The 11,361-nt window shown below is 46.9% G+C and overlaps 1 protein-coding gene and 1 pseudogene across 2 annotated transcripts; both read right to left on the bottom strand.

Moving 5' to 3' along the window:
* Nucleotides 1-3,011: 3,011 nt before the first annotated feature.
* Nucleotides 3,012-3,262, bottom strand: LOC308424184 (small ribosomal subunit protein eS27-like; annotated as a pseudogene). The gene has a single exon. The product of its transcript is annotated as a small ribosomal subunit protein eS27-like (transcript).
* Nucleotides 3,263-7,414: 4,152 nt separating this feature from the next.
* On the bottom strand, nt 7,415-10,349 carry HMGN2 (high mobility group nucleosomal binding domain 2). Its single transcript, XM_080920995.1, has 6 exons — nt 10,170-10,349; nt 9,388-9,432; nt 9,176-9,205; nt 8,867-8,917; nt 8,473-8,568; nt 7,415-8,225 (listed from the first exon to the last, which is right to left on the bottom strand). Exons 1-6 carry the CDS (start codon nt 10,182-10,184, stop codon nt 8,190-8,192), a joined length of 273 nt encoding a protein of 90 aa, XP_080777121.1. The 5' UTR covers nt 10,185-10,349; the 3' UTR covers nt 7,415-8,189.
* Nucleotides 10,350-11,361: the final 1,012 nt, after the last annotated feature.

The raw sequence follows: 11,361 nt of genomic DNA on the forward strand, positions 1-11,361 counted from the left end.
CAAGGTCCATGGGGAACATGTACTGCTACAAGAAAGTACAGAAAATACCTGCAATAACCACTTTGTAAGCAAACCCTGGAATGGGGGTCTTATGCTGACATGCTGGGTAATGCGGAGTAATGGCATGGGTCAAAGTCACAGTATGACTGAAAATGGTACTTAATGTTGAGCAAAACCATACACAGGGAATTGGAATTAAGAACCCTGAGGTCTTGAATTTGAACAGAGAGTCTGGTTGAGCATCTATCTTGTCTTAAAGACTTCAGTTCCTGCTCCACTTCTCTAATAACGTTTTCTCTACCCCACATCTCACGTGGTCTTACAGCAATTCTCCTGCCTCAGCCTACTGGAATTACAGTTACAATCTGTTACCATGTCCATCTTGTTCCCTAACCCCTGACCCAGAGATAGGTGATTCCAAGCTAGGTGTGGGGTGTACTGTAATCCCAGCACTTTGAGTGCTGAGATGGGGGAATGTTGTGAATCTGAGGCTAGCCTAAGGAAATAGGACCCCAAAAAGCCAACCCTTCTTCCTTTTAGTAGGGAACTGAATGGAATCACAACATGAAATTCTTGAGCCCATAGAATGTTACTGGGACTGTACTGGGTAACTCACAGAAGTTTATCCTGTCTTTCCAGATGTGGGTTCCCTCAAAGTCAGACCCTATGACTTGTGTATCCACTGGAAATATTCCTCAATGAGAAGGAGCATTTTGGGGCTATCATGGGTTGAAGTGTAGGTTTTTGGTTTTGTGTGTATGTGCATATATGTATGTGTGTGTATGTATGTATCTGTGTGTGCATGTGTGTGTATGTATGTATCTGTGTGTACATGCATGTGTATCTGTGTGTATCTGTGTGTGCATGTGTGTTTATGTATGTATGTATGTGTGTATATGCATGTATGCATGTGTGTCTGTATATGTCCATGTGTGCATCTGTGGAAATCAAATGTACAGCTGTGTTGGGTGATACCTGCTGGTATTATACCCGTTGAAGAAAAGACAGGAAGATGATTTGTGAAGTTCCATTGCCTTTGTTCAGGATTTGGCTTGGCCATGCATTTGGGCACCTCACAGACTGGTAGTGTGAAACACCAGCCTCAGGGGAAATGCGGCCACAGATAAAGATATGTCCCTGGATGATAACACAGGGAGGAACACAAGAACTAAGCGTCCCTAGACAATTGCAATGAGGTATCTCTGACACCATGGAGGAAATCTAGAACAATGTTATGGAGGGAACGCTTGAACTCTTGTACCACACAACATGTAAACACCACAGACCAAAGGCCTCTACTAAAAATATGCAAATGTTTAGTAATAAACAGGTAAACCTTTATGACTGTAAATGAGGCCATGAGGCCACTGTTTCTTAGTAAAGTAATTAGCAACCAAACATAAATAGACCGTATCCTTACCAGAATAAGTTTTTGCTTTGAGATGGGGTCTCAGCTCTGTACTCTGGTAGGCATGAACTCACAGTTACATCTGCCTCTGCCTCCCAGAGTGCTGGGATTAAAGGCATGTACCATTACGCACACTAAAACAAAAAATTTCGTGTATAGTGCTGGAATTGAACCCAGAACTTTATTCTTTTTAATTTTCTATTTTTTTTTTTATTTCCATGTCAAATGTTGTCCCTCTTCCCGGTTTTTCCTCTGCAACCCCTTCCCATTCCCCCCTCCCTTTTGCCTCTATGAGCAAGCCCCTCTACCTACTCACCGACTCCTACCTCACCTCACAGCATTCCCCTGTGCTGGGGCATCAAGCCTCTGCCAGACCAAGGGCCTCCCCTCCCATTGATGCCAGATAAGGCCACCCTCTGCTCCATATGGAGTTGGAGCTGTGGATCCTTCCTTGTATACTCTTTGGTATGTGGTTTAGTCCCTGGGAACTTTGAGGGGTCCGGTTAGTTGATATTGTTCTTTCTATGGGGTTGCCATCCCCTTCAGCTCCTTCAGTCCTTCCCCTAGCTCTTCCATTGTGGTCCCTGAGCTCAGTCCAATGGCTGGCTGTGAGTATCTGGATCTGTACTAGTCAGGTGCTGGTAGAGTCTCTCAGCAGATGGCCATACCATGCTTCGGGCAGCAAGTGCTTCTTGGCATTAGCAATAGTGTCAGGGTTTGGTGTCTGCAGATGGGATGGATCCCTATGTGGAGTGGTCTCTAGATGGCCTTTCCCTCAGTCTCTGCTCCTTTTTTTCTTTTTTTTTTTTTTTTTTTTTTTTTTTTGTCCCTGCATTTCTTTTACACAGGAACAATTGTGAGTTAAAAATTTTGAGATGGAGGCTGGAGAGATGTCTCAGTGGTTAAGAGCACTGGCTGCTCTTCCAGAGGTCCTGAGTTCAAATCCCAGCAACCACATGGTGGCTCACAACCGTCTGTGATGAGATCTGATGCCCTCTTCTGATGTGTCTGAAGATAGCTACAGTGTACTCATATATAATAAACAAATCTTAAAAATATTTTTGAGATGGGCAGATGATCCCATCCTTTAACTGGGGGCCATGTCTATCTGGAGGTGGTCTCTACAGGTCCTATCTCCCCTTTGTTGGATATGTTGGGTAATGTTATCCCCACTGGGTCCTGGGAACCTTTTGCTTCATTGTCACCTGGAACATTCTAGTGAATACCCCCAGTTCCCCATCTCCCACTGCTACATATTTCTGTTCAATTTCCTGACCCTCGGACTTCTCTCCTGTTTCTTCCCATGCCTGATTCTGTCCCCCCTTTTCCCTTCCCCTCCTTTCTTCCTCCCAGGTCCCTTCCTCCCTCTTCTTCCTGTGATTATTTTGTTCCCCCTTCTATGTAGGACTGAAGCATCCACACTTTGGTCTTTCCTTCCTTCTGGGTTATATCGTGGGTACTTTGAGCTTTTGGCTAATATCCACTTATCAGTGAGTACATACTATGTGTGTTCTTTTGTCTGGGTTTCCTCATGTAGAATAATATTTTTTTTAATTTAAAATATGTTTATTGGGAAGGTTCCCACATTTTGAATCAGGGGCTTTCAGTGCTGCTTCCTCCTGAAGGAGCGTCCATCCTTCTGTCAGCCTTGCTTTTCCACCTGTGGGCTCACAGCGGACAGTGGAGCAGCCAACACACAAGACCACCATTTGTGTGTGGCTAAAGACCGTGGCGATTTTATAGTATCCTGGGCATTTTACATCCATAAAGTACGAATTGGGGCTCTGCACCAGGTGCTTTTTCTTGTGGTTCCTCTTCTGGAGAGGGATAAAGGAGATCCTTTACAAGAGGCATGCTCTCGTAGGGAGGTCGTCACCGCCAGAAAGGGCAAGGATAATATTTTCTAGTTCCATCCATTTGCCTGTGAATTTCATGAAGTCATTGTTTTTAATAGCTGAGTATTACTCCATTGTGTAAATGTACCACACTTTCTGTATCCATTCTTCTGTTGAAGGACATCTGGGTACTTTCCAGCTTTTGACTATTGTAAATTAGGCTGCTATAAACATAGTAGAGCATGTGTTCTTGTTATATGTTGGAGCATCTTTTGGGTATATGCCCAGTAGTGGTATAGCTGGCTTTTCAGATAGAACTATTTCCAATTTTCTGAAAAACAGTCAGATTGTTTTCCAAAGTGAACCCAGAAACTTTAAATGTAACAGGCAAGAGTCTACCACTGTGTAAGTTACATCCCCAGCAATAAAACTTGCTTTTCCAAGGACACTTTGAGCTGGGTACAGTAGCTGACATCTGTAACCAAGTGCCAGGGAGACTGAGGCTTGAGAGCAGGCTGGCTGCACAGGGAGACCTCATTTCATAACCAGCCAGCTGAATATGGTGCCCACACGTATAGAGCACTCTGGAAGCAGAGGCAGGATGGCTCAGAGTGCAAGGCTATATTGGGACATCTGGATTCTCCTATTTCAAAGCACCAAACACACCCCGCAGACATGGTGCCTCCTGCTGTAACCCCACTATTGGCAGGCTGAGGCAAACTGAGGCCAGTCCAGGTTATAGAGCGAGTTCTAGGGTACAGAGTGAGCTGTTAGGGCCCAAGAATTGCTGAAAACCCCAGAATCAAATACTATGCAAAGGCAAAGAGCATTCATACTGCAGACATTATCAGCATGCAGGGGTCAACCATTCATTAAAATGGCAACGGGCTTGTTTCATGTAATAATTTAAAATCAATCCACACTGGCTAGGCACCAGCCAGCAGCCTCAGAACCATCTTGTAAAAAATAAGACAAAAAGCAAACAACCCATAGAATAAGATACTTATAAATTATATGAGGATTTAAAGTTCAGAATGCAAAGCTCTTACAGCTCTAGTGTAAAAACCAACTTGGGCAAAGGGTTTTTAAAAGCCACACAGGAGCAAGATCTCTGTGAGTTTGAGGACATCCAGGTCTGGGATGCACAGAGAAATGCTGTGTTGGAAAACAAAACAAGGGGCTGGAGAGATGGCTCAGTGGTTAGGAGCACCGACTGCTCTTCCAGAGGTCCTGAGTTCAAATCCCAGCAACCACATGGTGGCTCACAGCCATCTGTAATGGGATGCATCTGAAGACAGTTACAGTGTACTCACATATTAATGAAATAAATCTTTAAAAAGAGAAAAAAAAAAAAAAAAAAAAAAAAAAAACAAATAACACAAGCCACCTAGCAGCTTGCCTTGCAAGAATTCGGTTCTCTAGCACCAACCAGGGTAAGGCCAAGGTGTTCCTAGAATCTTAATAGGAGGTAAGGGCTCACGAACAAGCTCATCTGGTAACTGAACAATACAGCCAGCAGGCTCTAAGCGAGACCTTAGCTCAAAAAGTAAAATGGAGCAATTGAGGGAGACATACAACCCGATCTTCACATACTTGGCCCCAACATGTGTATCCACAAATACAAAGATACACAAACAGCTAATAAAAATACCAGAAGAAAAGTGGGCATGGGTCGAGGGGGATGTGAAGACACGGAACGGCACTGCCATTTAAGAACCTGGATGGTCTTCAGAAAGTTGAGTTGCCAATGCAATGCAGAAACTCCATTCCTGGGCCCATGCCCAACTGAAGCAAGCTAACAGGACACTTAGAGCAGACACAACACTTTCAACAGCCCCAAGTGGAAACCCAAGTGTCATTTAATTCATGAGTGAATACAAAGTGGCATGCGTCTACACCACTGATCATCCTCAGCACTGAACACAATGCTACATTTCAAAAGACACTTAAATTACATTTAAAATGTTCTGAATAATCTCTAGGTAGCTGATTGGCTTAGGGAAACGGGAATGGGGCATTACCCACCATTGAGCATGTGGCTTTTTAGACTGGGAAAGAAATTAACAGGCATCTGGAATTAGAGAGCAGCCATCACCACACAAACCTGCCTAGCACATACGGACCATTTTTTGGACCAAATCAGATGAGGCCAGGTCTGGAGGCCACAGAAGATGGGTTTAAGGCTGTATACCAATGGCCCCTTTTGTCTTGTGATGCTGTTAATGGTCCCTAAATACCACCCTCTAATACAGTTCATGTTGTGCCAACCCACAACCATCAAAGTATTTCCATTCCTACTTTTTAACAGTAAATTTGCTCATGTTTTGAACCATAAATATCTTCATTTACTGATAGTCCTGGGTAACCCTGGCAACTCACAGAGCTTTCTGGAAATGAGTGTGTTGGTGTTATTTCCTGAGACAATGTCAATAATTAACATGGTATATAGACACCCTTTCTTAAGAGCTGAGACTGGGTAGGGTGGCGGTGTGGTAGGCTTTTTAATCCCAGCACTTTGGAGGCAGAGAAAAATCTGAGGACATGTGGACAGCCTGGGGATTTTAGGATAGCCAGGGCTGTGTAAAGAAACACTGTGTGTGTGTGTGGGGGGGGGGGAGCAGGGAGTAGGATGGTCAGAAGAGGGTATTAACTGGAGCTAGAGTTAAAAGTACCAGGGTTTAATAGGTCATGTGTGCTAGCACCCAACCTACATACATCCTCTGTGAGTCACTAAGTGCCCTTAACCACTGAGCCATGTATCAATGCCCCAGAAGTCTGCTTCTTGACGCTAAAATGGTTTTGATGAGGCCAAATTTGGCCTTCGATGCCTGTGGTTTAAAATAACCTTGAACTCCTGGTCTTGACTAAGCTTCCCAAGTGTTTGGGGCCACAGTATAAACAGTATAGCCAAATGGTACAGGGCTGTGTCCAGGCTTAGCACAGGGCTGAGCAGGTGCCAAGCAGGCCAATCTATCAACATAAAGATCAATGATGAAGCTCAACACACTTATCCCATTATTTGGTGTACTGACTGGTTTTGTGTGTCAAACTTTACACAAGCTAGTGTTGCCACAAAGGAGCCTCTCTCATTTTCTCAATTAGTGATCAAGGTGGGAGGGCCCCTTGTGGGTGGTACCATCCCCAGGCTTGTAGTCTTAGGTTCTGTAAGAAAGCAAGCTGAGCAAACCAGGGGAAGCAAGCCAGTAACATCCCTCCATGGCCTCTGCATCAGCTCCTGCTTCCTATTCTGCTTGAGTTCCAGTCCTTACTTTGGTAATGAGCAATAATGTGGAAGTGTAAGCTAAATTAACCCTTTCCTCCCCAACTTCTTTCTTGGTCATGATGTTTGTGCAGGAATAGAAACCCTACGACATTTGGCAACAGTGACCTGCCAAGTGGGAAAACTACCAGCTATGACACATGGTAGCAATGTCTACTTTTTGTAACTGGCCCAAAGACTAGCACAGCCCATGGCAGAACTACTTGTAAGTCCATGGTTAAGCAATAATCACAATTTGAACAATGGTAAAGAACCCAACTATAGCTTCTAGTTTTGCTCAAATACCAACCTGGTAACCATATACACAAAGACAGCTCAAAGGTTCACCACTGGAACCATGTCAATAGTTAGAATCAATATCCTAAGGGTACAGATCTAACATTCTTTTAAGATTTATTTAGTTAGTATGCGAGTACACTGTTGCTCTCTTCAGACACATCAGAAAAGGGCATCAGATCCCATGTGGTTGCTGGGAATTGAATTCAGGACCTCTAGAAGAGCAGTCAGTCTTCTTAACCAATGAGCCATCTCTCCAGCATAAGTAGAACATTTCTGATTAACACACTTGTACCCACTGCCTCAGACAGTGCAACCATCCCAAAGCTTCAGAAGCTGGACTACCAGCTTGGCCTTGACACAGGGACATTGATTGCCCCAGAAGCCAAGGGCACTCCAGTCTGTTAGAGGCATGCTGGGCGTCAGTACCAAACCATACCTGCCAATCCTTGCACATCCTCGAAGAACCATTCCGACACCCACTCAGCGCCAGTCTACTTCTGAGAAGCATACCCACCTACACTTACCACCAGCACGTGACCAGATTCAAGAGCAATCATCAAGAAGCCAGGTTCCCTAATACTGGAAAAGGATCAGAGGCAGCGTCCCAAGCTTAACTGTAACCAGCTTTATTAAAGATACTTTTCATAAACAATCATGGTATTCAGGCAGGACATGAGCAGACACTCAACAATATACAAGAACTTCCAAATTCCCTTCTTGTATAGACTACCAAAATCAGAAAGCCACTGTAAAACCCAATGAAATCTTCATTCAATGCCTCGAAAAGGGGAAAGTAGCTTAGAGTGAGGGCTGACATTTCACATTAAGGATGTTGTTTAACAACTTTTCACAAGCCGACCCTGACTTTCGGGAAATGAACATGGCAGAATTATCAATCTGAAGATCCACAATCTTTTATAAAAGGAACCATTGCTCTTCTGAGAACACTTGGAAGTCACTGCAAAGTCCACATTGTCCAATAGACTAGAAAACCAATGTTGGGGGTCAGGTTTCAATAGGTCTCTGGTTTTAAGAGAATTATGTCTACGTTCATGGTACACAGGGGAAAGGTTATAAAAATTAATTTAGAGTTTTCTCAGACCACAAGGCATTTGTGCCTTGGTAGCAACCTATGCAGGATCAGGAGCCTTTCAAAATTATCAAGGAAAGAGGTTTTCTGTTCTCAATCCAGCTTGGGTGATATTTTAAAATGTTAGTGACACATGATCCTCCCCCCTCCCACAATGAAGTGTTCTGTGTGCTAACAATATAGTTAAAAAAAAAAAAAGTAAAACAAAATTCTGCATTTTTTATAAAACTTGATAAAAAATAGTATTTCAAACTGTACAGTCACCAGAAGTACACAGTTATCAAAAATGCACACACGTCACTTGGCATCTCCAGCACCTTCAGCTTTTTGTGCCTAAATAAAAACAAAGGAAGTCAGCATATATAGTAAAGTTTATCTGCTTGTAGAATTATATAAAATCATCCTGTTCCTGGACTAAAATCTATGACTTCTACACCTCAAGAGTAGTCCACTCTGTCAACCTTACCCCCACCCTCTCTAGAGGTCGCGTACAGGTTTAAAACTCTATGGATATAAGGGGTAACAGCTTGGCTATCACTAAGTACAGGCACACCCGACAAGAAACAGAACAGCACTGTACCTGGTCTGTTTTGGCATCTCCATTTTCTGCAGGATTATTCGCATCCTTCCCGGCATCGGCTTTCCCCTTCTTCCCCTTGGGTACCTTCTCTCCCTTCTAAAGCCAAGGAAGGATGAACATGACAGTCTCAGCTTGTGCACTATGATAAACCCGCCAAGTTCTGCAAAGTAGGCTTGCACTGAAGATGCACACCCCCTCCACTAAGCTAAATTAAATTACGACTTGTAGTCCCTCCAAAGAGTTGTTCAAATTAAGGAACCGCTAAAAATGCTCTTTTAACGGCCAATCGTAGTTTTCTGTAACTTGTCAAGGACACGAACATGACAAATTATCAGGAACAAGGCTATCAAAATAACTTACAACACCCACTGAAGCAGTGCCTGGGCAAGCTTACCTTTGCTGGGGCCTTTTTAGGTTTGGGCTCAGGCTTTGGAGGAGCAGGTTTCTTATTTTGGTAGGCAGAGGGGAAGAGGAAACCATTAGTACCAGAGACCAAAGAAACAACCCACCACACCACAGTTCGGAAAACTAGTTCTCAGACAGCCTTCCTTTTACAAGGTAAGAGTGATCTTCACTTTAGTCTTTAGCATCAGACCCTGATGTGCAGTATCACAAGTAACTTCCTCAACATCAGCCACAACAAAATCCCCAAGTGTCTCCCAACTTCAGGTAAAAATGAGGAAATTGAAGTATGCACACTTACAGCAGACAACCTTGCAGATCTTCTCTGTGGCTATTAAAAAAAGAAAGAGAAGTGAGCACAACTTTCCCCACCAGTCGACTTCACAATTAAGAAAGCCAGTGAAACAATTCTCGGTCAGTTTTCTAGACCAAGTCAATTACTATCATAGGAGCCTAGTGGTCTTTTACTACACAAGGCCTTGTGGTACAAGCCCTTTAATGGATAAGACTCACCTCGTCCTTCACCTTGGCTTTGTCTCCTTTAGCATCCCCTTCAGCCTACAAAAAGATAAAAGACCAAAAACTTGTAACCTCGGAGGTAAATCTCAGTCACCTGGAACTTAACAGAAATCGTCAGACAGCATTCTAAAAACGTATCCACTCAATTTTAAGGCATGAAGCCTTAGAGCGGATAGGGCCCAACTGAAGTCCGAGGTTGGCTGCAAAGCGCGGGAGAAGCTGGAGCCCGGCAGTAACAACAGCTGCATATGGTGCAAACAAACCCCTCCGGAGGCGGAGCCCAGCGCCGTTGCTATGGTAGCCGTCGAGGGCGGGAGCTCGGGAAAGTCGTGGGCGGGGGAGCTCGTCTCGTGCGCCCGGAACGTGGGCGACTGGGGGCGGAGCCACGCCGCGGTCCCGCCCCTCGCGGCCGCAGTTTTGGCGGCAGCGCGCTCCCCCGCCCGCCCAGCGGAGCGCCGCCTTCCCGCCCTTTCGGGTTTGAATCGCCCGCCCGCCCGCTCGCCAGCGGGAGGAGGGGAGGGGGCTGCCGGTGGGGGAGGGGGCAGGGGTGGCCAAAGGGAGCGGGATAAACAGCTGCCAACATGGCTCCTCCTGCTGCCGCCACCGATCCTCCAATATGGCTTCTGGAGCCCGCGGGCAGCGCGCCGCGCATGATTCGCCTGCAGCTCGACTCGAGCTGGAACCTCACGCCGCGCCCGATTTATCACCGAGTCTTGAGCTCGAGGCTAGCAGCGGCAGTGGCGGCTCCAGGGCGCCCGCACGCTCGCGCCACGTACCTTTCTTTTGGGCATGGCGGCGGCAGGGGACGTCTGCGCTGAACACGAGTATACAGCGGCGCGCGGGCTTGGTCCGTCCGGGGGTCGTCCTCGCTGCTTCTTCACACTGCTCGGGCTCCGGGGGGTTTATAAAGTTTTTATAGCGCTGGGAGCCCCGGACCGGTTAGAACCGGATTTCACCTCCCGCCGCCGCTCATTGGCCCAGTTGGGGTCACGTGGGCGGGGTTTAAACTCACCTCCTCTGGAGTGAGGAGGGGGTGTAGGGGGAGGGCGCTCGAGACGGCGGCGCGCCTTGGGGGAGGGGGCACGGTGGGGGAGGCGAGCCTTGGAGTCGGAGGTAAAAAATGAGGGGCTCGCTAGGCGACAGGCTCGGCGTTCCGCTCCCGCCCAGACCTGGCTTTTGCAAACTACCAAGTTCCTTCCACCTTATGCAACCCTTCAACCCACTTCTCCAAGCTGTGCGACACTGGGCACATTTCGGCCGCTTTCCTTCCTGCTCCCTCTGGGGGCCCCTGAAGAGGGGTTTGCGAGGCCTGGCCGCGCCGCCCAGCTCCAATACGCGGCCGGAGGCGCGCAGCTTGAGGCGCGGGTGGCAGCTTCGGGGACCACGGGCTCTAGTGGACTGAGAACCGGGAGGCTAGCTTGGCGCAGTCGGACGTGCATCCTTTTGAGTTGCCACCTTGGGGAATCCCTCCGTGTGCCTCACCTGAAAAGCGGTCCACTGGATGTAAAGGTGTGGGTTGAAAGTGGAGACTTTCCACACAAAATGCCTCTCGGGTACTGCGGGGCAGGTAGGAGCTGTCCTTTTCAGCACCTACTGCTGAGCCGCATCCCCAACATTAAGCAGCCCCCCAACATCTGCCCGGTGGATTCCCTAAATCCCTGCACGTCTGGCCCTCTGGCCCCTGTCACAGAATGGTGGAGAAAAGCCGCCAACACAGCCCGGGAGTACGCCCCTCCCACTAAGCCCTCTGGGTCTGGGATACAGCTAGCCCAGCTGCCCCCACGCAACAGAGGCCACGGAACCTGGGCTGTGCAGATGCCACAGCTGGCGAAATCCCTCCTAACACACTACCAAGCTGGCTTGCTCTCGGTTGCGTGAGGAAAAGGCGGTTGAAGGAAAGCGCCGGAAGATTAGGAAACAAGTAGATGAACAGGTGTGATGGCAAAGGGGCCCTTTCAGTGCACCCCC

This window comes from Micromys minutus (genome assembly GCF_963924665.1).
Source record: "Micromys minutus genome assembly, chromosome: 9".
Taxonomy (NCBI): domain Eukaryota; kingdom Metazoa; phylum Chordata; class Mammalia; order Rodentia; family Muridae; genus Micromys; species Micromys minutus.